At 44.5% G+C, this 25,271-nt stretch overlaps 6 protein-coding genes across 8 annotated transcripts; 2 read left to right on the top strand and 4 right to left on the bottom strand.

The window, feature by feature from the left end:
- Nucleotides 1-8: 8 nt before the first annotated feature.
- Nucleotides 9-4,327, bottom strand: GCS2alpha (glucosidase 2 subunit alpha). 2 transcript variants are annotated; one of them, XM_032440696.2, is made up of 5 exons: nucleotides 4,176-4,327; nucleotides 3,505-3,731; nucleotides 2,276-3,031; nucleotides 734-2,219; nucleotides 9-658 (listed from the first exon to the last, which is right to left on the bottom strand). In XM_032440696.2, the coding sequence occupies exons 2-5, from the start codon at nucleotides 3,609-3,611 to the stop codon at nucleotides 230-232; spliced, it is 2,778 nt and encodes a 925-aa protein (XP_032296587.1). In that variant the 5' UTR covers nucleotides 3,612-3,731; nucleotides 4,176-4,327; the 3' UTR covers nucleotides 9-229. The 2 variants fall into 2 exon arrangements, with proteins under 2 accessions (XP_032296587.1, XP_002056876.3); XM_002056840.4 differs by lacking the exon at nucleotides 4,176-4,327 and adding an exon at nucleotides 4,088-4,106.
- A 598-nt stretch (nucleotides 4,328-4,925) lies between these two features.
- Nucleotides 4,926-6,087, bottom strand: LOC6633292 (putative glutathione-specific gamma-glutamylcyclotransferase 2). The gene has a single exon (XM_002056839.4). It carries the CDS (start codon nucleotides 5,995-5,997, stop codon nucleotides 5,044-5,046), a length of 954 nt encoding a protein of 317 aa, XP_002056875.1. The 5' UTR covers nucleotides 5,998-6,087; the 3' UTR covers nucleotides 4,926-5,043.
- A 385-nt stretch (nucleotides 6,088-6,472) lies between these two features.
- Nucleotides 6,473-7,733, top strand: Aven (Apoptosis and caspase activation inhibitor). Its single transcript, XM_002056838.4, has 2 exons — nucleotides 6,473-6,633; nucleotides 6,709-7,733. Exons 1-2 carry the CDS (start codon nucleotides 6,605-6,607, stop codon nucleotides 7,577-7,579), a joined length of 900 nt encoding a protein of 299 aa, XP_002056874.1. The 5' UTR covers nucleotides 6,473-6,604; the 3' UTR covers nucleotides 7,580-7,733.
- A 396-nt stretch (nucleotides 7,734-8,129) lies between these two features.
- LOC6633289 (uncharacterized) lies at nucleotides 8,130-14,736 on the top strand. Its single transcript, XM_002056836.4, has 5 exons — nucleotides 8,130-8,269; nucleotides 13,394-13,603; nucleotides 13,674-13,856; nucleotides 13,927-14,385; nucleotides 14,471-14,736. Exons 2-5 carry the CDS (start codon nucleotides 13,487-13,489, stop codon nucleotides 14,603-14,605), a joined length of 894 nt encoding a protein of 297 aa, XP_002056872.1. The 5' UTR covers nucleotides 8,130-8,269; nucleotides 13,394-13,486; the 3' UTR covers nucleotides 14,606-14,736.
- LOC6633290 (uncharacterized) lies at nucleotides 8,274-14,793 on the bottom strand. 2 transcript variants are annotated; one of them, XM_002056837.4, is made up of 4 exons: nucleotides 14,728-14,793; nucleotides 9,301-9,415; nucleotides 9,033-9,224; nucleotides 8,274-8,962 (listed from the first exon to the last, which is right to left on the bottom strand). In XM_002056837.4, exons 1-4 carry the CDS (start codon nucleotides 14,736-14,738, stop codon nucleotides 8,336-8,338), a joined length of 945 nt encoding a protein of 314 aa, XP_002056873.2. In that variant the 5' UTR covers nucleotides 14,739-14,793; the 3' UTR covers nucleotides 8,274-8,335. The 2 variants fall into 2 exon arrangements, with proteins under 2 accessions (XP_002056873.2, XP_015025573.1); XM_015170087.3 differs by lacking the exon at nucleotides 14,728-14,793 and adding an exon at nucleotides 10,806-10,914.
- Nucleotides 14,794-18,256: 3,463 nt separating this feature from the next.
- LOC6633288 (homeobox protein B-H1) lies at nucleotides 18,257-24,358 on the bottom strand. The gene is made up of 3 exons (XM_002056835.4): nucleotides 23,976-24,358; nucleotides 18,975-19,491; nucleotides 18,257-18,908 (listed from the first exon to the last, which is right to left on the bottom strand). Exons 1-3 carry the CDS (start codon nucleotides 24,046-24,048, stop codon nucleotides 18,653-18,655), a joined length of 846 nt encoding a protein of 281 aa, XP_002056871.1. The 5' UTR covers nucleotides 24,049-24,358; the 3' UTR covers nucleotides 18,257-18,652.
- Between the last annotated feature and the right edge of the window lie 913 nt (nucleotides 24,359-25,271).

Genomic DNA, 25,271 nt, shown 5'->3' with positions numbered 1-25,271 from the left:
TAGGGAAATCGCATTAAATTCATTTATTGGAATTGAAATTTACTTTCAGCTGGACGCACCCAGCTACGAATAGTTAATCGATGTCATAAAAAAAAAACGTGTAACTATCAACTAGAAGCATACATGGAATAAAAAAATTCATGTATATATTTAAGAATAATGTCAGATCCTGCTAGTTGGCGGGGCTGAAGCAATTTGTTGTGCAGGACACTTTTAGTTAATACCACAATTAATTGTTGAGCTTGAGAGCAAAGTCAACATCCATTTTGACAGCCGGTTTGCGTACAACAATTGCCCCATTGCGCTGCTCCACCTCCAGCTGCTGGCTGATGCCATTTACTGTGATCGTGGCAGAGGTCGGCACATGGCCCAGGCCGGCAATGATAATGCGCTCAATCCAGGCCTCCGATTTGTATTGGGGCTTGCCAATGAAGCGATTGGTCAGTTGATTGTCGGCAAACTCATAGCTGACATAGATGTGTTTGCCATCGCGATACGCATAGGATTTCTCATCATCCAGGAAAAGTGTGCCGGCAGCCTTGCCCTGACGATCCAGGCAAATGACCAATGTATACGGATCATTGAGCATCAGCTTGGAGGAGCGACGCTGGCGTTCCTTCCTGGGCACAATGCTGCCGCCACGCTGCCAAACGGGTATCTGAAAAATAAATTAAGTTCCATGTGGTTGGTACAGGGCCAGAGCTGGAGGTGCATGGAGAATGCAAGTACGCACCTTATTCTCGTCGACTGGTATGCTCTCGTAGCCGGCGCGCTCCTGCCGCTGATAGGTATCCACATCGTACCAATAGTCGCCGTTCTTCTTATCGTCAATGGCCGGGAAATAAACATCCACCTTGCTGACGCCCTGCTGCATCACAGGACGCACCAGCAGACGCTGCTGCACCAGCAGCTGATTATCAATGGCAAAGGCCTCCTTGTCCAGCGGATAGTGGGTCAACAGGGGTCGTATCACTGGCTCGCCAGTCTGCTCCAACTCATAGAAGCTGGTATACCACAACGGCAAGTAGCTATAGCGCTTGAGCAGAGCGCTTTTAATGATCTGCCGAGTGCGTTCGGGGAAGAGCCACGGCTCACGGCGTTTGGTATCGATGTGAGCGTGAGCACGAAAGAAGGGTAAAAAGGCGCCAGTTTGATACCAGCGCTCAAGCAGCTCAGCATCTGGATTACCAAAGAAGCCGCCGACATCGGCACCGCAAAAGGAGAAACCAGCGACGGCCTCGGTCAGACACATCTTGGTCGAATGTTGCAAATGCGTCCAATCGGCCATATTATCGCCAGTCCAAATGGCCGAATAACGCTGCGAGCCCGCAAAATGTGCGCGACTCAAAATGAATGGACGCTGGTTGGGATCACGTTGCTGCAGGCCAGCAAAGGTGCCCATTAGATGCATATGGCCGTAAAGATTGTGCACATCGCGATGTTCCCAATTGCCATAGTGCACCAGATCCTTGGGCGCGGTAATTTCGGGACCATTAAACACAGACGGCTCATTCATATCGTTCCAGATCATGACATCCTCTGTGACAGTCTTGAACTTGGACAAGTGATATTGGCTGGCATAATAGTCGCGCACAACCGGATTGAAAAAGTCCGGATAGCTGGCCGAGCCGGGCCAGCACCAGCCCTCGTAGTCATTGCCCTCACGCGTCTTCACATAATAGCCGTTCTCGGTGCAATCCTGATGGAAGAAGTAGGCATTGTCGCGCTTAATGTGCGGATCAATGATAACCACCAGATGACGGCCCAGTTCGGTTAGGTTCTTAATCATGGTCAGCGGTTCGGGGAACTTGAATTTGTCCCATGTGAAATAGCGTTTGCCATCCGTATACTCAATATCCAGCCACATGGTATCCATTGGCATATTGTACTCATCGAACTTGGCCGAAACGGAGGTCACATCACGCTCATCATTGTAATTCCAGCGGCTCTGATGATAGCCCAGCGAGAACAACTGCGGCAGCTCATGTGTGCCGGTCAGTGCGGCATATTGTTTGAATACATCAATCGGCTTGGGGCCCAGCATTATGAAGGCATCCACAATGCCCGATTCAGATATGAAATGAGCCGCTGGTGGAGTCGATTTGCGTGAGCCCGACACAAAGTTAACCAGCGAAGAGACCACATTCGTTTCAGTCGTATAGATATCCACCCAGGTCTCAGCGGCATTCTGCCAGTAGACGCCGGCGGTGCGTTGAGGACTGCAATTAAAGGTGTTCAGTGGGAAAAAAGAATTGGACGCAAGCACACAACCTACCCATGACCATAAAGCACTGGCACCGAGCCATAAAGCGCCATCTTACTGTCCACAATATACTCGAAGACATCCAAATTGTATAGACGATAGGGATCCGTGCCGGAGGTAGACTTGAGCGCAAAGCTATCGGCATGCTCGGGTATGCCAAAGAGCATCTCCGCGGCAGGGAACGAGAAATCGAGTGCAACGGCCTGTGGTCCGTACGGCTTGGTGTCGTGGTGCGACTTAAAGTTCTCCTCCCATGTGCCAGGCTCATCAATTGGTTCACTGGGCGACTGTACGGCATCCGAGTTCTGTTCCTGCTGCTCCTGCTGTGCCCCATCGCCGCCATCGGCTGCCTCGCCGGCCGGTGCTTGTGCCTTTTGCCGCAGATGCTCGAAGTATAGCCAGTTCTTGGCATTCACCGACACGACATGCACATCGTTCTCATAGAAATCAATGCGAAACGGATCACCTTGTATGACAGCCTTGGCGCTGCCAGACGTAATAGTCAGCTCATCCGATTCCAGCACACGTATCTGTGCTGTCTCCGGCTTGCCCTTTAGCGCATGCTCAACGCGATAGCGCGGACGCAAAGGCTGCTTCTCATCGATCTGCAAACGGAAGGTGCTGCCGACTAGAGCCTCCAGCTTCATGGTGAACTGATGATGATTCTCCTTGTTGATCAAGTCGGCGGTCACCGAATCTGTGTACGTGTTCAGTGTGCCCCGTATGAGCGCATATTTGCTGCCCGAGCTCTGCACCTTGCGCGAGCGTCTGCAGCGGAAGAAAAGGAATTACAAACAAGCAAAGAGGAAAGAGCGATCTTCGGAAAGCCGATGATTAAATACCCTTGCACATACACAAATGCTGAGGCAAGTCTACTTAGCTCCTGATTCACGAGAGCTACGATATATGAAGAAGCAGACAGACCGACAGATTGGCCGTCTGTTGATTGTGATCAGAAATATAACGCTTGAAGACTGACAAAGCTCAAAAGAATACCCTTGTTTTTACGTAACGAGTAGAAGATATGAATATGAGTTAGACTATAAAGAATAAAAATGCATATTTAACTTAGTTCTTGTCGTTACACATTTCCTGACAGAATTCAAATACCCTACGCAAGAGTATATAGGGTTAATAAGCAAATGCGCATGTATTAGACCAACTCTGTGTGCGTGTGTGTATGTGTGTGCGTGTGTGTGAATGAAAGGTCAGCTGGCAATAGTTGGCCTGTTGTGACATACCTGCAGAAGCTGCTCTGCTCGCAGGTCTTGAAATTAGTTGGATCAACGCCAGCAGCATAGTTGATCAGGGCCCCGATGATGAGGCAAACGAATAATGTTAACCGCATTTTTACTGCCCCTCAGCGCACCAGACAGCTCCGCAGGCGTACAGATGATCCTCCCTTCCGGTTGTGTGTTGTGTATTTGTTGATTTTATAACAGCACAGAAATTCTTTGGCTAGTCTTAACTGAAATAATCATAAATAATATTCAAGTTCAAATACCGTTTTAGTTGTCATTTAAAGCCGACATTTTGACAATTAAATGGAACACGTCAGACGTTTTGCGGCCAAGGGAGCCGGCACCAAATTAGCCCAAAAGCAAAGGGAAGTCATTAAAGCAAAAGCAAGAAACAAAAAAAAAAAAAATAGAAGAAAAGTGTTAACCACGGCTGTTGCTCCCGGTTTCACTATCTTAAATCTTTAATCTGTGCTTCTCAATATGTAATTTAAACGAAACTCGACGTAGCCGGCACCAGTGTAACAGAGAAAGTTATGTTTTTTTTTTTTGCGACGTCTTGGCGTAATAATTCCTTAATACTTACACTTAGCGGCGCAAGCAAATTATGCTAAATTTGACCTACAACTGTATCAATTATGCAAATTTTCTAAGACTTAAATAATATTAATTACCTGTAGGCCAAAATGGCACTTGCTATTGAAATTGTTGATATATCGTGGACTCCGATATGTTACACATTTAATGCGATATTTGCTATCGATTAATCGTTAAGAGAAGGGTGGCTATTTATTTAAGTCACAGTAGGTAAAGAATAACCGTTTGAGCCAGGGCTGGGCCTATTTTAAGGCAGTGAGTCTTACATTTGTTACGAATTTTTTTATATGCAATCAAATTAGCCTTAAAACGATAATTCACTTTTGGCAAAGATTACAGAATGTTGTGCCGCAGCTTGACGATGAATTCTTAATAATTGTTATAAATATCGCCACTGGTTCGAGATGCTATAACTATTTACCGATGTGCACCTCATTGTAGATATCGTTCATTAATTTGGCGCCAATTTAAATGCTATGGAAACAACACGATAAATATTATTTAAATATTTTGCTTTGCTGTTTATGCAAAATACCTAATTAATTATTCCCGCACTTTCGACATACGCACATACATTTACATCATTTGTAAAAATAATATAATTATCAAATCTAAAAACGCGTTATCGAAATACTTTTATGAATTCAAATTTGCCGAAACGAACTATCGAATAAGCTGCCATCGATATATCGCCATAAATAAAAGATGTTACTACGGTTGTAAATAATGTGCTATCAAAAAAAAAAAACAAAAAACAAAATTTATAATACACTTCCCATTTACCCATCGATTAAGAAGTTAAGATTTGATTAACAATCTGTACCCCCATTTTCTATGTATATGTATATTTAAATATTTTACAAATCATGTACACTAAAGGATTGATACTGAAGAAATAAGAAGCAAATCAGAAGGAGCTCGTCCCACGGAATTGCAGTCGGTCGGTCACGAGCTCTGGCCCTGCAATTCCTGGTTAAGCAACCTTTCACGCCAACCAGGCTGTTGGCAACGTGCACGCAACGCCTCCAAGCGCTGAGCAATCTCTTCCAGCGGCACGGGCGCATCTTTGGCCAAGCATTCGCTTAATATGCTGGCGATCTCGGCGCTCAGTGCCCGCTCCAGCAGGACCGGTTCCTCGCTCTCAATATAGCGCTGTACGCAATCGACAAGCTCGGTGAGATGCTCGTCGACGGCATCTGGGAACAATTCGCGCATGGCTATGGACAAATTGAATAAATACTCGCGATTCGGACCGCTGGGACCGGCTGAGGTAAAGATCTGCTTGGCAATGCATGGCACCTGCCAAACGTGGCCCGCATACGAATCGTTTGCCTGCGTGGCCACATACATAATGACCTCGATGGGCATTGTGGCGGCCGGATACTCATGAAACTCCAGATTGCAGCGCTCGTAGCCGTTCTTCTCGCGGTAATCCAGATGATCCAGCACCTGAGACTTTTGGGTGGCCGCTATGCGATATGCGACACCATAGACACGGTCCGCGGCCATGTCGCCCGGCAGCAGGGTGACAACGCGTCCTGGTTTCTCCGGCACGCCGCGATGATCGATGCTGTGCTGATAAAAGCGACGCTTATAGCCGCAAACAAATCCGCGCCGGCGATCGATATAGGGAAAGTCCGCCTTCCAAACCAGCGAGCCGTAGCCAAATATCCAGACATCATCGGCGCTGGGCGCAATGCTCTCCAATTGATTACTCGGCTGTGCATCGAAGCAGTGCAGCAAAGCGGACCGCTCGCCGTTGGACGTGTGCCGCTCGAGCAGACCGGCTGTGGAAGCCAGCTCAGCGAAACATTGCCGATAAATCTCAGCGGCAGCCGCTGACAGTTCCGGCGCTTTCAAACTGTTGCTGAGCCGCAAACTCTGAACGAAACGCAACATCTGCTCCAAACGCAATCTGACTGCTACGTCGCCTTTCAAATAATCAAATATGAAAAAAAAAAATAATAATAGTTGCCGTTGTGAATGGAAATGTTTAATATTCTATCGATTACGCTGTTTTGCGACCAACTATCGATTTTTGCGCAAGCAAATTCACTGCTTGGTATTTTCCTTGCGGCATACTTGAAACACCTAATTAAATATTAGCTTGATTTATTAAAAATGGGTTGGGTGGGATATTTTGAAGCTTAACGATAAAGTGCGTTGTGATTTATTTTAATTTGTATAATAGTAGTCAGCTATTGTTTGCATAATGAAATAATATTATTTTGCCAATTTTCAGCCTGTGTTTAATAACAGCTGTAAAATTCCAATTCGTTTACGTCGATTACATGTGTGTTAACAGTCGATATCGATAGTTGGCCGACAACGGCCAGTGCTAACAGCTGTTCGCAGCAGCCGTTTCACTCGCACTTACAGGCGAACCCCGGGCACAGCTGTGCGCGCTGCCACAGGCAACAGTAAATTGAAAACGTAAACAAACGATTTTTGAATTTTTATTTTATTGCCCAACACACACGCGCACACATACCACAAGTAGGCCAAAATGTACGGCAAGGACGATCGATCCAAGGAGTAAGTAATACGTAACCGCAAGCGCTGCAAGTCGCTCTGCTAAGACAAAGCTAAGAATAATTTTAATTTATTTAGCAATCGCAAGAATATGAAGCAACATAAATACTACCACAAGCAACAGCAGCAACAACAACAACAGCAACCGCAGCGTGGCGGCAACACATCCTCCAGCTCGCCACAAACGACGGCGGTACGCAGCATTGTGGATGTGGCCGATTCCAGCGATGAGCCGCGCTTCGCACGCAAGGGCTGGTCTAGCGGCACCCGCTCGCTGGCGCCGCAGAAGAACCGCGATATGCTCGACACGCTGCCGCCAACGGACACGGACGATGTGGAGCAGCTGGTCGATGGCACGCCCATTGATGAGAACGCGCGCGCCCAGCTGCGGGCCGGCGACTACAAGCAGATGTCCCAGTTTCCCAGCATGGGCGGCGGTCATTTCAGCTTTGGCGCCGAAAAGGAATGGAATAACATAGCCGAAGGCCAGACCCAGCTGCACACCAAGGCGGCCAGCAGCTACTTTACGCTTAATCTCGGCCTGCTCAACTGTGGCCTGCAAACGATACCGTTCTACAAGCGCATGGACTACTCGACCAGCATGTTCACGCGCCAGCAGATCGTTGCCCAGAACGAAGCAGCTGAGCGCGCCGAGCGCATATACCAGGAGCGTGTGCTGCGCGAATCCAATGGCATTGCCAGCGCCAACAAATCACGTGCGCCCTCTGCCAAATCCATAAAGGAACTGCCGCCGGCAACGGGCGCTGCCACAGATGCGCCCGATGAACTGGACGAGCTGCTGGCGCTGACCGATACGCAGCTGGCGCAGACCACCATCGCCACGGGCCAAACACTGCCAATTGCCTCGCCGGTGCAGGTGCAGCCGGCAACGCCGAGCGCCAGCAAAAACGATGTGGAGCAGTGGCTGGACAGCGTGCTGGACGAGTGAGCTGCCAGGGGCAACGAGAGATTAATTCCAAACGCATTTCCTATCCAATCCTATCGATATATATATATGATATATGCTTAAAGCGCTGCTTGAATAGTTTTTTGTTAAGCCCTAATATTTAAGCTTCAATAATAAAAATTGCTTGAATTGTGTTCGTTCCATTTGCCATTTCGTTCCATCAACTGTTGCAGGCGTTACGCATGTGCGCCGGTTCAAGCTGCAAACGCAGCGTAAAACGCGTGTTGCTCAACACTGAAAGTAACGGCAGAAGCGAAAAGCAGAAGCTCCGGCAACTGCCATTAACAGAATTATCGAATGTATCCTTATTTGTGGTAAATTAAGTTAAATTAATGCAAATATATTTTTTTTTAAGAAATATGGATTTTGCTGCGTTCCTTAAATAATTGCATGCTTGTTTTTCACTTTTGTAGCCAACTTTCGTAATAAATAAATCGAACTATTCAATAATTTTGTTGCTTGATGCACAACTTTTTTGTTTGCTAGTATTGTAAAATATGCAATTCTTGACAATTGGGCAACTCTTCGGGCACATTTCCGTTTCGAGCACTATGCAAGAAGTTTTCCGAAAGAGCGCAAGTGTACAGTTGAAATAATATAAAAAATCAAATACAAAATAATTATTTTCAAGTGTTATATTGCCAATTGTGGCCAGGTGTTGCCAACAGACAGGTAATTAATTATATTAATGCTCATTTATTGCAAGGGCGTGCAGATAACCTCAATTTTTGTGGAAAATTATAACAACCATTCGAAATCCTCATCGTTGTCGCACTGATGATCCGAAACAAAGCCATCATCCTCAAAGTCAGCAATGCTATACAGGCGCTGATAGAACTCGGCGAGATGCACATGGACCAGCTTCATTAGCTCACAGGATGTCTCCAGGACAATCATGCGCTCCTGGACATGACCGTCGCGCAGCTGCAGCTCATCGCGCAGCTCCTCCACAATGGTGTTGAGCCAGCGAAAGAGCACGGCAGCATCGGCATTGGGAAACTCGAGCATATCCTGCGGCACGCCCACCTCGTTGCGCAGCTTCTCCGTGGAGCCATACGGTCCGGCGACGAGCAGAGCGGCAATCACGCGCACAATCAAATTTAGGGAGTGCAGATAGTTTTGCAAATAGACCAGCGGATTGACCATGGCAATGGCCATCATCAGTTCGGGATAGGCGCGCAGCCGATATGTATCGAAGCCCAGATCGGTCAGCTTGTCCAGCATTGCCCAGAGGAGGCAGGTGCTCACGATCTGGGCCATGGTGCCCAGCGGACTGGCGTTGCGGCAGCAGGTAATCATATTGAGCATAATGTCCGAGTCGTTGATATCCAGCAGCGACAGGATCTGGGTGCACAGCTCATGCACCTGCCATAGAGAAGGATATTCATGTATGTATATAGCTTGAACTGCTCGTCCGCCGGCGCGGTCCACCTACATGCGTCTCCTCGGTGCAGGCCATGTAGTCGAAACAGCGCTGCAGGAACAAGGTGCGCTGCACCTGGGTGCTGCTCAAATCGTTGTGATGCAGCATATAGAGCATCATGCCGGCCACGTGCAGTGTGGCCAGCGGCTCGGCGCCAAATTCGATCTCCTCCCGCGACATCAGCTGGCCAAAGGCCTCAATTAGCTGGCCAACAAAATGAGAGAGACTCACATAAAATATCATTCATGCTGGCATATCCTGGACGCACTCACGCACTCACCTCTAGCACATTGTCGCTGGTGTGGATAAATTGGGTTTTATCCTTAAGGCACGATTGGCCCACAATCTGACGCAGTTGCTCAATATCGAAGCCCTGCGGGCGTATGGCCAGGTGCCTGTTAATTGATATAAATTAGCTCAACAATTTTCCCCTAAATCTGTGCTGCCATATCATTCCCTTTTCACAATGTGGCAACGTTGCCAAGTTAAGTCATTTATCGTAGTGCCCAAATCAGTTCTCTCTATTCGAACTGAGCTCTTGCATGAAGAAAAGCAGCAATTTTCGGATTAGCGAGAAGAGATATTACGACAAAAGAGTTGATTACATTTTCCAGAAGGCTTTGAAAAGGCTTCAATTTGTTGTCATTTGTTTGGATGGCGCAACAATTTCTGGGAATGTCTATGCATGTGTACTGTATATGCATGCATGTATGCATGTGTGCATGTGTGTGTGTGCGTATGCACTTAATAGGCGTTGCTCAACATTGGGTTGGCCGCTGTTAATGGGCAGCTTGTGCAGCCAACTTAACACTGTTTACAATTCGAATGGTGCCGCAGTTTTAATGAGCAGCACACCATTTTCGTAAGCACTCAATGGCCGCCATGTTTGTTTGTGGAATGTGTGCTAGTGATACTTGGCGAAGATTTGCTAAGTATCTTGGGGCCGGGTGACAAGAGCAGCGGCAGTTGCACAGGCACACACACATACATTTGCATATATGCACCCAGCTGCACATTTGCATGCTTGCCCGTACATGCATACAGATGGGTGTGCATGCATGTATGTGTGTGTGTGTGTCCTTGCAAGTAACTGGCAAAATGCAAGTGCACGCGCATCTCGCACATTTTAGCATAAAAGTTGCCGCCCCCATGTTGCTGCTTGAAGTTTCTTTGCACACTTGGAAATATCTGCTCATTATGCATTCATATTTTGCAATTACTTGCCTTCCACACAAACAAGCACACACACACACACATCCGCACAGCGCAGCGACAGCTAAAAGCGCAAATGTGCGAGAGTAAGAAAGAGACAACAGCAACAGCAGCAGCGCGGGGGAGGCCAAAAGCTGACTGTTAACGAGCAGCGGCAACTGTTAAGTTGCTGTCTGCAAATGTCTATGTGTGTGTGTGTGTGTGTGTCTATTTTTTTCCTTGCTGCAGCTCGGCCTTTTTGCTTGTTCCCTTTTTTTTTTTGTTATTTGCCATTTGGCCCATTTGCGTGCGAGCAGGAGGCGCAATTTTTTCATAGAATTTCCATATTCAGATTTTAATTATGCAGCTGCATGAAAAGATTAACAAATTTTGCCCAAAGACGAAAGCAACGGCCAACAGCGTATTGTGCATTTTATATTTTAATTATGCACATTCAACAAAGGCAGCCAAGGGGCCAAGGAACGCACAAACTTCTTCTATTAAATACATACATAAATAGGCGCACATACAAATGTACACATGTGTGTGTGTGTGTGTGTGTGTGTGTGTGTAAGTGCCAGCATCTAACCTAACCTCAAATTGGATTTGAACACATTCAAATCGGGTTTGAATGCCTTTTAACAAAATTCTTGGAGATATATCAAATTTATACTCAAAATTTAGACAAGAAACTAACCTTAAAAATATTCAATTGTCAATAATATAAGCTTGACATACATAAAAAAAAAAAACAAACAATTACCGAAGAGCGCTGTTTATCTGTCGAAATTCTGTCCACTTTTGACTTGTTCTAGGCATCTTTCGAGCTACCCCAGCTCGGTCAAAACTAAATTAGGCTATCTAGATTGATTTTATCTCAAATGATGATATATTCAAGTGAGCGCAAGGTGCACAGGGTTGCATTCGGGCTGCGGGGTTGCATTATGCGTGTCTTTCTCACGTTTAGCCTGAACGCAGAGCCAATTATGCAAATCAGCTTAGGCAGTTAGCAGAAGGCAACCGATCGCAATCTCAGAGCTTCGCATAAGTCTGGCATTAGAGAAACACGCCCTTGCACAGGACCACAAAGTCGCAATCAATGCCAACTGTATTTTCACTTCAATTAGATGCCATATAAAAGCCTCAAATTAGCGGAGGGGTTGAACCCACACCCCACACCCCCCACCCGCCGCCTGGTACAGCCAGTGCAATTGAAGAGTGTCAAGTGTGGCCCGAAAGTAAAACGGAGAAGAGCGGGAGGGGAAATGACAATCATAACGACGATATGATGCTGATGTTGATGAGGATGATAAGTAGCAACTACCCTTTTATTAGCTAGCTTTTTTTGATACCCTGTACTCATTGACAATGCCAAAAAGGGGTATCAACGTTCCGAGCATGCTTATGTAACATGTAGAAGAATATCTCGCAATAGCTCCGACGATTTTTAAAAGCTCTAGCATTACTCGAAATTTAAAAGGATTCGACAGTTCTGTACTTGTTATTTAGGTATAAAAGTAATTCACTTTTTGAATTTCTACCCCGAACACGGAAATAATAAAAAGACGGAACCCTGCTTGATAGAACCTCCAAGCGCTGAGATTTTTATAAGGACAGCACTAGAAAAAGCCAAGTTAATTAAGAGGTATTGCCTAGTCGAGCACGCCCGGCACGGGACACGCCCACATGTTTTATATGGGGTGGGTCGTTGTTATTGTTTAGCCGAGCAATCTGTAAATTTTACGCCTAATTTAGGACAAATTGTTGACATACACTCGCCACTTTTTGTGCGGGGTTAAGAAGGGGTGGGTTTTTTTTTTTTTTTATACATATATTCGTAGGTCTGGGCACAAAAGCCAACAGATTTTCATATCATTATGCGTTGATTTGCTGGGTTTGCCACTGTTTCGACGGTTTTATGTGAATGCTGCAGGCGATTTTTGCTTTTGCTAACGAAGTTGTAAATAATACAGCTGCGGCAAGGACAGACCGAGGCGAACCGCAGGATAGCATTTGGCCAGGAACTGGCCAAAAAAATAAATAAAAAAAAAAAAAAACTGCCAAGTTCAATTTGAATTCATTTGAAATTTCTTAAATTGCCAATTAGCCGACAAGCTCTGCACTTTGGGCCGCGCGTCGCCTTCTACGCTTTTGTGGCATAAACAAATTTTGATGCCATCTATTTATTTACACTTGCCATAAACATAGACACACATTTCATAACACAAGCACATTTTGCTTTGTTTATGTCTCGTCGGCTCTGTCATTTAAGACTTATTTTTAGTCTTGGCCCAGTCACAAACTAAATCGCATGACACATTCAAGCTTTAAGCTGCAAAGATCGGGCCAACGATAATTCTTAATTATCGATAACATATCGAAAACGAAACAAGTTCCATATCTAGGCGGAGGTTGCCAGATGTTTGAATATGCGTATTTCAAAATAATTAAGGATCTTTTTAAGCATTGACTCTGAGAATACTTATTTACACCTTCAAGAAGTCATTTGTTTAATTCTTCAATTGTTTTAAGTTTTGAGTGTATTTGTATATGGGGTAAAGGTTGCTCAGATCTTAGTAGAACAGGACAGACTGTGAAAACTTTTGCCCATTTCTGCTATGTATCACAGATTTTTCGTTCTGCTCTTAGCTACGAACTTGATATGGTTAAAATTTTGGAATATATTTGAAAGTAAAATATATTTTACCGAAGCTAATTTTCATCAGAAACAATATTTAGAGAGTTACAGAACCTTGAATATCATATTTTACAGGCGAGAAGGAGAAACTAAATAGTTTTTCCTTAAATGGGAATGGAGTTTTCCTAAAGGAAGTCATAGCTGAGATAAGACTCGATTTTCTTGGAAACATCATGAAATTAGATTAGGATAAGGAATGCATCTACCATAAAGATGTATATCTGAGAAACACAGGTAATTTAAAATGGCATCTTTGCCAAGTTTCTCAACTGGGGATCGGCTTTTGATGTTGATCAGGAATATATAAGCTCTCTCCAATGTCGCAGGTCTGGCCGCGACATGTTTCACGGCAACAATTCGATGCGATTCAATGGAAACGAATGGAAACGAAACGTTGCAGCCAGCGATAAATATCGAATCGCGCCCATCTCTAACACACAAAAATGCCTGTAACTGTTTGTTTGTTGTCTGCATATCGTTTCAGGAGCAAAGAGTCCGGTTCAAGCGATAACAACTGGAATAGGCGGGTTCGATCCTCGATTGAATCGAGAAGCATTCATTTTGCAGTTCGTAAAAGATGAGCTATGCGAATTGCAGTCAGTTCTGCTCGCTGGACCAGCTGCGAGCCTGGGTGGAGTGCAGTCCCCTGGCCCACAAGTGCCTCATCATTCACATGACCAACGATCTGGATCAGGTTAGCCAACGGCAGCAGCATTGCCCGGCCAATCCGCTTTAATGCCTAATTCCGATCATTTCTGGAACAGATCATAAATGGATTCGAGACGGTGCGCAAATTGGCGCGCAACTGGGATGAGGATATGCAGCGTCCCCTGCTGGTGGCCGTCTGTATGCTCTTTCTCATCCATGGTCCGCTGGAGCCGCAGAAGAATATGCGCAGCCTGCTGTTCCGTGTGCTGGGCCTGATGGATACCAAGGATCCGATGAGCGTAGGTCTTAGCATGCCCATTGGGGCTGGCTGCACATGATAATCCGTGGCATCAACAACAACATCAACAGGTTCACGGTCATGTCGAGTATCTGCTGGGCGAGCTGCACAAGGTGGATGTGGACCAGGACACTATTTTGCTCCATTTGGCGCTCGGGCTGGTGCGTGCCAATGCACGCGGCCTGCCCATTGGCGTTTGCATGCTCTGGTCAATAATTGGCCAAATCTTGAATCTGGACATAACAATGCATCGGTATCGCGAGTTCAAGGAGCTGGCCCAGGCTCTCGGTCCGGTGGCCCGCTTCAGCCTGGCCGAAATGGGCAACAGCCAGCTAAGCGAGCTGGGCCTGCTGCTGGAGACAATGAATCGCATCATGGAGCTGGTGATGCTCACCAATAACGATGACCTCAAGCTGGCCGGCTATCCCGATCATTTCTTTCAGATGCGACGCAACGATCTCGAGTCCATGCTCAACTGGGCCACAACCATACTCTATCAGATCCACATGAACTGTCGCTGGCTCGGACAGGTTGGCCCTTCGATTTAATGCCATTATATTCCATAACCGTAATAATATATGCATTTGATTTGATATCGTTTTCGCTGCTGTCCAGATTGGCTCCCAGGTCAGCGCTATGGTGAGCATATTGAATCGCATCAAGCTGGAAATACCGGAGCTAGTCGAAGAGGAGGAGCAGCCGAAGATGTGGCAGGCGCCCATCGATACCTACTCGGATCTGGACGACTGATCTATGCCCTACGCTTAGCAATTACCATCTACACGCAGTATTAGGCAAACGACTCGCTTTGAAAGCACTCAATTCATGTTCATGTTCCGAGAATACATGCTCAATATGCAAATGCAACTTACGGTTCCATCATTTAACTGTTATCCGATACCCTGCCCCAAAGCGCAATCAAGCTGCGATCCCTGCAATGCACGACAATCAACTGGCCGGCTACTCGTTTCGGGTCTGAAGCCAACATCGAACAAGTTTGCGTTCGCAGCTCGACTTCAGGCTCGACAGATCGTTGCAAGCCAACGCCCACGAGGTTCGCAATTGATGGGGATCGCACTAAATACTCTATTGCATTTTCTTCGATTTCAAAATCAAACTCTAATTATGAGTAATGAGTCCTTTCTTATTTCCAACTTGCGTTCCGGTTTTCTATGTCAGATCGTATGCTTTTGGTTCAGCCTGGCGATCGTCTGGTTATTGAGCTATGCAAGTAAGTCGGACATTTTCTATATTATCTAATACAATTGGTAACATTTGAAAGTTTGTATAATAATCAAGATTGACAGCTACTTTTGCAACAGCTCCAAATGCTAATTAATGCTTGTTACGAACTTTAATCCAAACAATTGAAATGAAAGCGTTTTTAAAAGAATTGTCAAGCAATGTTTTTCCCCCGTTAATTTATTGGAAAAGCCAAAGGCAAATGTCTATAAGGCAATCGAATTTTCGGCCTAATTTCATCTACGGTTCTCAACAGATACCAAATTTTCTATGATATATATAATTATCAAATAATATGCCATCAGTTTTTACTTCTTTTTTTTTTAATATGTGTAAAGTTCCTGCGCTTCATAAATACCGTTTGTTAAGCTCATTTGTGGCCTTTGTGCGGCAGACAAAATGCGACAGATTATGCCATATCAGAGCACAGAGCGCAACAACAAGAAGAAGGGAAAGAAGCAGCACAGCAACAACAACAACAAAGAGGCAACGCACTTGACTTGCGACTGAGACTTTTAACTGTTAAGGCCAGCATCGAGTGGTGAGTAAGGGTATATGTGTGTGTGTGTGCGTATTCGTGCGTGCGTGTGTGTGCGGCTCTGTTGTTGTCCCGCTCTGGCCTGGAGTGCACTCCTTTTGCGGTTCGGTGGTGGGTTTCGGTTTCGGTTTCGGTTTCAGTTTCATTTTGTGATTAAAATGTTTGTCATTATCCGTTTGGAAAAATGTTACGAATTGTGTTTGTGCTGCGGGGCGTGTTGACACTTGTCTCGGTGGTGGTTGTTGTTGTTGTTCCTCCTCCTCGTTGATGTCACCCGCGTTGTGAAACGCTAATTGTTTTCTATGTGTGTGTGTGTGTGTGTGTGTGCGTTGCATTTACCGTTAAACTGCTTTATCGTTAATCTGCAAAATCTCTTTGAGGTTAGAAAAGTTCTTCAATAAACAACTGAAGTTGTTGACTTATTGTTTAGCTTTAAATCTGTTAAAATGTTTTATTGCTTCTACATTTTAAATAAAAATAAATGATTTTTATTTGAAGTTTTTAGTCTAAGCTAATTTACTGCTGCTGCTCTTCCTAAGCCATTTAAGCCAATCATATTGCAAGGGATCTGACAAGCGTTAATTTATGGTCTTAGGTTATTTATTATTGCTATTCTTTTTCGCAATAATATTGTTATGTTATCAATATATCCTAACGGTTTCTAATATAGATATCGTCTAAAATACATTAACAAATAAACAAATCAGAACCTTGGCGTGTCATATCAATCAGCTTGACTGGCAGCCAGAGCACAAGTGCCGTACCACTTAGCCTTTGTGCTGCACAAAAACTACAGTGATCTATCAGCGTAAAGGATGGGCTTTAAGCAAAAGTTGCATTAATTGAATGCCAACTGAATGCCCGCCACTTCTTCTCAGTTTGCGATGCTTTGACTTTGACCATCTTTATTACCGTTATGGCCCTTTGAGAATTGCTTTGTGTGTGTGTGTGTGTGTGTGTGTGTGTATTATTTGCACGAGCTTTTGCATTTAATTGCGAATATTGAAAGCTTAATGCAATTAATAACTCATTAAATAAATACAAATCAAAGTGGAAGCGCACTGAAAACAGTTGCCAGTTCCTTTTGCACTCAAAGGATGGCAGACGTAAAATGTACCAATTAAAAAATGCAATTGAAATTTCAATGGTTGCGCAAATGAACCGCAAACAAAAATAAATTCATCAAGCCAAACAAACCTGTATGAATGGTGCCCGAGTGCGAGGGGGGGGGGGGGGGGGGGAAGAGCACCGGTCTGAAGTCTGTGTGCATTTTATTCATTAAATTACATTCACATTTCATAGACAATTTCATGGATAACTGTAATGCTGTGGCGCTCCAACGGTAAAGTTAACGTGGCTTTTTTCCTCTCCTTTCTATCTACTATTTTATTTTTTTTAGTTTATTTCTAACTTGCTTTGCAGCCGTCAGCGTCGCTGTCGCTGTCGCCGTTGCCGTCGCCGTCGCATCCAGCTCAAGTGTCTTTTTAATTAGCGTTCTGTGCTGCTGCCGCTGCGCTGCTTCCGTTGCGGCCACTCGAACTATGACTACCCTCTCCTATCTCCCCCACCCCCCATCCACTATATACGCTGCTGTACACAGTCGCCTATTGCATTGCATCTCTCTCCCACCCAATGGAGCAGCTGCTGTTTGTTAACTGACTCGCCGCAGATTCAATTTGTGGCTAAACATTTCTCGTCCTTTTTGTGTTTTGGCCCCCATCATCGCGAGCTAAATGTGCATGAAAATCTAACCACAAAAGTTGACTGCGACGCTGCGTCGCTGCTGCGCCCACTCCTGCTGCTCTCCCCGGCCGTTGCTATTGCTGCTGTTACTATTGCTGTCTCGCTCTCGCCCATGCGCTTTCCCATATGCTGGCTGCCTTTGCAGGGGCTTGTGGCCCGTTTTAATTGCGTGCAGTGCTGTTGCTTGTTTTCCGGTTGGCTGCCATGCCATGCCCATTCAACCCAACCTCACATTTATATAACAACCTATATGTATGTATTTGTGCATGCACATAGCATACCATTTACTACTATATAGCGACAAATTGATATCGTTTTGTATCATTCGCTCAAGTTGATTTTTAAGCATGCAGCAGCAACGTTTACTTGCAACTGCAACGAGATTGTCAATGTTCTGCTGAATAACGGTACATGTCTACCTGACGCTAGTCAATTATAGATATTTTCTTTTCGAGACTTTAAATCCCAATTGGATTGATGAGCTGGTAAATGAACTACGTTGTCGTTTCAAATCCCAGTCTAAATACATAAACTGCAACACGTCCAATTGGATTCCTATTAGAGACTGCACAACTAACGGCAATCTGTTATGTTAACTTGATATATATCAAGCGTTATCCCTAGTATCCACAACTTATATAGCCACATATATAGTTTAAAAATAACCCAAACCTATTCCAGAAACCTTCATGAATAGCCCCAAACTTGTCTCAAAAATTTCTAATTTATATTAAAACATTTGAAAGGAACCTATCGAAATCCTATTGCACTTAGTTTACCCGTTAGTTAGCACAGATACGCACTTTAAACTAAACGCTTAACCAAATGAAAACCCTTAATAATACTCTTCACTTTTCCATAACGAACTTTATCAAATATGCAATTCAATGTTTATTTTCACAAAAAAAAAGTTATCGTTTTTCGAGTGCACAAAGTTCACAATTGTTGTTATTTTCTGTTACATATGAGTACGATTTGTTGTGTGTGTGTGTGTGTGTGTGTGTGTGTGTGTGTGTGTGTGTGTGTGTGTGTGCGTGTCGGTTACAGTTAATTCGACTAAGCCTAAGGTTTATAATTGGAGCAGGCGTTCGATCAGGAGCTTAGAGGTGGGAGATGAGTAGACAGCTATCGATTAATCGATAGTTCGATTACGCGCATCGGGTAGACATCGAGTTGGAAAAGAGATTCGTATTGCACATAAAGCATTCATCATATTTACATAGGCAAGCGTGGAATTGGATTGGCGGAGTGAAGCTCTGCTGGCGTCGTGGCCTTTACATGGGGCAGCCGTGGACGTAGCCAACGTTGCGGAAAATGGCCGCCGCCGCGGCCGAGGTCAAGAAGTTGCACGGATTGCCAGCCGCAGCGGCTGCCGCGGCGGCGGCGGCACTGAACGAATTGGACAGGCCGCTGGGGCAGCAGCCGAGAGCGCCGCCCGCGGCATTCTCCTGCACCACAAAGTCCTTCTCCAGCGTGGCCTGATGCCGCAGCTGCTCCAGGCGCAGCTGATTCTGTCGCTTCCACTTGGTGCTGCAAGCGAGAAGGACGAACATTAAAGCTGGGGCGACGTGGACCTGGCCAAGTGCCTTTACTCACCGTCGATTCTGGTACCAGGTCTTCACCTGCGTCTCCGATAGACTGAGCGTCTCGGCCACATCGCTGCGATCCGCCACGCTCAGATACTTTTGGCAGCGGAACTTGCGCTCCAGATACGCCAGCTGCGCGTGCGTGAACGCTGTGCGTCGTCGTCGCGGCTTGCGTCCGCTCTTGCTCAACTGCAGCTTGTGCTCCGCATAGCTGCCGCTGCCCATATTGCCGCCTCCATTGTCGCCGCCGCCTCCACTGCCGCCGTTGCCGCCGCCGCCGCCGCCGCCAGCGCCTCCGGCAGCAGCTGCGGCCAGCAGGCCCGCGGCCATGCCCGCAGCAGCGGCAGCAGCGCTCAGGCCGGCGCCCGGACCGGGCGTGGCTGTGCCACAGGACTCCACGCTGGACTCCTCGTTGTGGTTGTAGTGGTGCGACAGCAGCAGCTCCTGCTGGCAGCCATTCGCCGTCGAATCGGGCGTCGAGCGATCCTCAATATCTATGTCCGAGTCATCGTTGGACAGTTCGATTTCTGGTTTGACAAACATAACGAATTTATATGCTTATTATATCAAAATATTTCAGAAATTTCAAAAGCCTGTTTGAGGTTCTGCTCTCGTTGAAATATTTTAACGAGAGCGAGTAAGATAATAAGAATCCGTAAAGGTAGATCGCGTCACTCGCTCAATGACGCTCTCGTTTATTGCTCGCATACGTTAACGAGAGCGAGTAAGTCGAGTCACTCGCTGGGCGACGCTCTCGTTAGTAATAAACATGCGAGTGTTATGGAGATGACATAATGGAATCAGCACAAGGAGAGATTGATGTTGATATATTAATTAGAATAAATTAGGCAGCGTCTTTTTTCTCTCGCTCGCATATCAACGAGAACTATAAAGCCAACGAGTTTGAATACGAATAGAAGCGAGTGATGCCATTTCCAGTCAAAGTTAACGAGTATAAGAAAGCAAGACGTACAATATCGAGTGAGATTAATACAAGCTAAGGCAGGATGTTAGGCACAGTACGCCCACTCGCTCCTTATAACGAGTAAGAAAAAAGCAACGAGAACGTAAACGAGAAATCCTGAAAGCCAAATCAAACGTGTTTTACAAAAGATGGCGAGTACGAAAGCGCAGTACGCCAACGAGAGTTTGCAGAATAACGAGTATGTGTTTGAGAAATGCGAACGAGTACAAGAAGTCTTATAAATAGAATATGGCATGCTTTTAACGCAGCGTGTCGTTAATGCGTCCTACGTTCTACGCTGAGAGGCCGCTAGAGATGCGCGCGTGCAGGCACTTTGGCCAGGCACTGGGGCAACCTACGGACTCATTACCATCCAGCGGCGACCACGGGCCGCAAAGACACAGCACAAGCAGCCCAAGCACAAGGTCAGGGATGGTGCGTGCATTAAGTGGGCGTCGGTTCGCGTCCATTAACGAAGACAAACTGGAGCGGGAGGCGGCGAACACATGTGGGCTGCAAGTGGATGCGAATACGGATTCGGGCGATTTGGCTTTTGTGCTCGCTATGCAATCAACATGTTATTTATATCCGACGCGCATATCCTTATCCATATATATATATATATATATTTATATATATATATATATCCTGGACGCGCTGCGGGGCTGCCTGATTAAATTCACGTGCGCGCTCAATGCCTGCTTTCCTATTGGAATTTAAGGCATTTGGCAAAAGAAGCAACAGAGAGAAAAAAAATACAAAAAAACAAAAAAAACAACCACCAAGCCAAAGAAAAAGAAAGCTAAAGGGACGAGAGGACGAGAGGAGCAGCCCACAGGCGCTCACGTGTGTCTGCGCCCAGCATGGAATCTGCTTTATATATATATATATATATATATCATATTTTTCCTGCGGAAATTATTTTTGTATTTTAACCCCAAATGGGTTTGACTTCTATTTATGAAGGAGTAGAAGAAGCAGCAGCAGTTGAAGGAGACGGCGACATGTGAATGATGATTCAATTATGTGTGTGTGTGCGTGTGTGTGTGTGTGTGTGTGTGTGTGTGGACATACTCGCCCGTGGGGAGTCTCAAGTGAGTTCTTTTATTTTTCGATGAAAAGTCACGTCGTATCAATTTGCGGCACAATTGCCATTTAATAGGCACTTGAACTGTGAGATATGAATAAAAATCAAAAAAAAAAAAGTAAAACCTCGCATGTGCCGGCAATTTACAGTTAACTTTCGACCCACAATGATTATTTCAGGCTAAGACGAACTTATAAATAACTTATAAATAACCCATAAGTGTTGCCCATAGCTGGCTTTCAGCTGAATATGTTGCATATGTTATTTTAGTTATTCTACAGTTTGTTAGTGGAGTTTTGTTGTACATCAAAAAGCTAACCTCAAAATATGTTAGGTTAGGTTGGGTTAAATCAATCGACAGTGTGTGTTTTTCATTTGATACGCAACAAACAAAAAGAATAGCACATTAGCTGGTCTCAATTGGATAAAATATACAAACATTTTGCATTTCACATTGAATTTTGAGGTTAGGTAAGGTTTTTGTACATTAACCTCAAAATATGTTAGGTTAGGTTAAGGCAATTGAGTACTCACGACATGCGTAAACATCTCAACTTTTTATATGGTATTAAAAAAGCTAGCTCATTAGTTGGGCTCAATTTCATATGATTTAACTTAGCTCAACGAGATTTTTGGCTTTTACATAGATTGTTGAGGTTAGGTTAGGATCTTGCATGTCAATTAAACAACCTGTTGTCTTGGTCCCACTCAGTCTCTGGCACTAACTGTTACCGAAAGTACTTCCATTATGATACTATGTGCAAAAGCAAGCCTCAAAAAAGTAAGGTTAGGTTAGGCTTGATTCCATTTAATCACCCTGTGATGACTTGTTTTCTTAAAATGAAGCGAGAAAATTGTAGATTTTAGGAAATAAGTAAAATTTTAAATGGACAAATGAAGAATATAATGCCGATTAGTAAAAATCGAATGACATTAACCAAGATTAAGAAGAAGGGGATAAGTTAACTTCCAAAAGCAGACTAAAAATTTTAAAATAATAAATACATTTAAGGCGGATAAGATAGGATTCATAGGCTTATACCAAGATGAGTATTGATTAGTATTGCCTTCAAAGCTAACCTCAATTAGTTTTCGTAAGTTTTGATAAGGCGCCGTAAGGTATGCAGCGAGAAGAGGAAGAGCTGATCAAAAAGCACTCGACATAACCTCAAATTGAGCTCGTTTTAACTGAACTTTTATTTCTTAATTGTCTCGCATTACTTTTGCAGCGCAGCGGCCAATTAGCCGTCACTTTACATGCACCACCCACCCAACCACCCAGCGACACTTTTGATGTGTGCGTGTGTGTGTGTGTGTGTGTGTGTGTGTGTGTGAGAAACCGCTGACAACTGGCCGCGGGCATTTAAATCTCACACCTCGTCTCAATTAGAAACGACAACAAAACTTTTAGCAACAAATTGAGAGGGCGAATGAGGAGTGCCTGTGAAATGGGGGGCGTAAGGGGGTGTGTGCATTCAGTCAGAAGCCAGAACTGCTTGAGGCAATAATTTAATTTTTGCTGTTTTTATCGTTGTTCTTGTTGTTTTGCTCGTAACTCGCGCTCGAGCAATTTGTCACGTACAACAACTTTGATTGTTTACCCCGGTATGAACCACAACAACAACAACAACAACAACAACAACAAGGCAAAACAATGCTATGCAAATGCTTAACAATAAATCACAGGCACGACAGCCAAGACTAATAGATACCCTACAGCTAGCTAGCCTCAAAAAGTATGCTATGCACATGCTATCCATTTTTGCTAAAGTCATATAGATGCCTATTTTCTGGCTGCTTGGGAGCTGAGTTGCCCATTTTCAGCCATTTTATAGCTAAAACTGGCCAGCATCGGTTGAAACGGTTAAATTTGCTGCTGCTGCGAATTTGATTATTTTTAGACATTTTCTAACACTGCCTTTTTTAAAGCCGCAGCTGGTCACACTGCTTGAGGCAATTGGAGTTGGTATTTTCAGAAAATTATTTGAGAAACTTTATCCAAAAATTCTTATCATATAGAAAATAAGTTATTTTTTTCTGTTAATTTCTTAAGAGCTTTTTATATCTACACAGATTCGATTTATATTAATTAACATTTCTACTACTTGCGAAAGAGCCTCGGCAAATTCAACATGCCCTGCGTATCTCAAGAACAGGGTATCAAATAGCCGCAGGTGCTCTCTCATTTGTATGACTTATACTTTTTAAGTGTCTATGTGTGTCTGTGTGTGTGTGTGTGTTTGGGGTTGTCCTCTAATTATGCATGACATTAAATAAAGTTTAGCTCAACAATTACAACTATTTAGTAGCTAATTGCTCTGAACATGTGTGTGTGTGTGTGTGTGTGTGTGTGTGTGTGTGTGTGTGACTCATGAGTATTCAAGATCCAAGCGCTGAGCCATTAGGACTTGAACTGAAAAGTTACATTCAATTTTGAACAGAAACTGGGTCAATCTTTAAAGCACGATTAGAAGCTTAAAATCCAATCAGAACTCCAATTAGACGAACCCTATTAAGAACATACTTTTTCCAGAAGTACCAAAATACTTCAAATTCCATAACTTAAAAATGAGTCAAATAAAAAAAAATAAAATAAACATGTCGTATAGAAAACCTTTCGAAATTCATAAAACAGTCCAATAAGAGCTAATCGAAAGCCATCTTTATCGTCTATAGCAACGTACAAGTACTTAAGTACTCCATTTTACAAAGTATTTATTCATTGATCTTGGCCTACTCAACTCTAGAAAGATATGGGAAATTTATAGAAAATCGACAAACATAACCTAAAAGCGAAGCATTAAGTTAACCTAACCTAAAAATTCAAATTAACAGTTGGCCTAAATCAATCCATTATAACGAATCTTCTATGAAGTGCAGAGAGAAGAGAGATCTCTATAGAAAGCACTCAGTTACTGTTAAGGAAATCGAAAAAACATAATTAATTAATCGCTGCTTACCGGAATCCGTTTGTCGACGATTGATTAGGTCACCCAGTAGATCGCGTATTAGAAACGATTTGGAGCTTTGCATTTTAATGGTTTATGCACTTTTAACACACACGCAAACTAAATACAACTTTTCAATAGTTAAAATAAATTTATAGCAATGCAGTTGACATTGCGTTTGGATAGATCCTAGCACTTGGCATAGACCATTGAAAAAAAAAAAAAACAACAATAACAATAAAAAAAAAAGAACCAGCACAAAAAATATTGTTAAAAGCGTTCAGTTATTTCCGTCGGCAGGTGGAGCTGGGCCCACTTATTGAATATACTGCATATTTGTGTAGTTCTATGAAATTCAGTTAAATTTAATTTCTGGTAACGCTGGCAGCTGAACCGTTAAGCGCAAAGTCAAATGAACAACTGAGATGCGAACGTTTATTAATCCTTTTAGCGTAGCGCAAGGCTCGCACAGAAACACACACACACACACACACACACACACAGACACACACACACACACGCGCGCAGAGAGACTAGGAAAAAAGTGAATTACACGATTTGTTGCTGTAAACGGGACAGTTTAGCGTGCACAGCCGGCAGTCGCAGCGCCCAAAAGTCGGCAATGGCAGCCGCCCAACCACCGGACTGTTCGTCGCCGCCCAACCGCCCGCCCGCCCGCCAGCCCGACAGCCCGACAGCCAGCGAGCACATGTTAACATCTCATTTAGCTGTGATTTAATCAGTCATCAGTGCTGCCATCCCGCTCGCACACAGCGACAAGTCCTACTTCCGCTACGCGTTAGCCATTTTGTTTTTACAATACAGCACAACGGCTGTGCACACAGCTAGCGCCAGCTCGCTCGCACACTGAACCGCAACGGTCGCTGATTGGCCAACAGGCTCTGACGGCAGCAACAGCCCTGTGCATCATTTGCCAAACATCCCTGTCGCAGCCAGCCAGCAGCCAGATGCCTGCGCTCAGGTGGCAGCCTTGCATTCAGCCAGTGTTGCCTGCCGTGAAATTAACGTCCGCATTGCCAAAGCCGTTGCCGTCGGTGTTTAGAAATTTAGTTTTTCGTCGGGTTTGCACTGCCTAAACGTAGATTTTGCCGACGGCTGTATTAGCCACGTTTGTTGGTGAGTTCCTGGAGGCTGTAGAAAATAGAACAGCTATTGTTAACTTAATATTAACTTGTTAAAAAGTCGCTTCTACGATTTTTTTTTGATTTTCACAGTTTTAGCTGCGAGATTTCTGGTTTGAATGGGAATGTTTATACCCACTTTCCATCTATATAGTACAAATGTAGT

The sequence above is a fragment of the Drosophila virilis genome, chromosome X, assembly GCF_030788295.1.
Source record: "Drosophila virilis strain 15010-1051.87 chromosome X, Dvir_AGI_RSII-ME, whole genome shotgun sequence".
NCBI classification, from domain to species: Eukaryota; Metazoa; Arthropoda; class Insecta; order Diptera; family Drosophilidae; genus Drosophila; species Drosophila virilis.
Note: the sequence above shows the minus strand (reverse complement) of the source record. Positions and strands in the feature narration are given on the sequence as shown.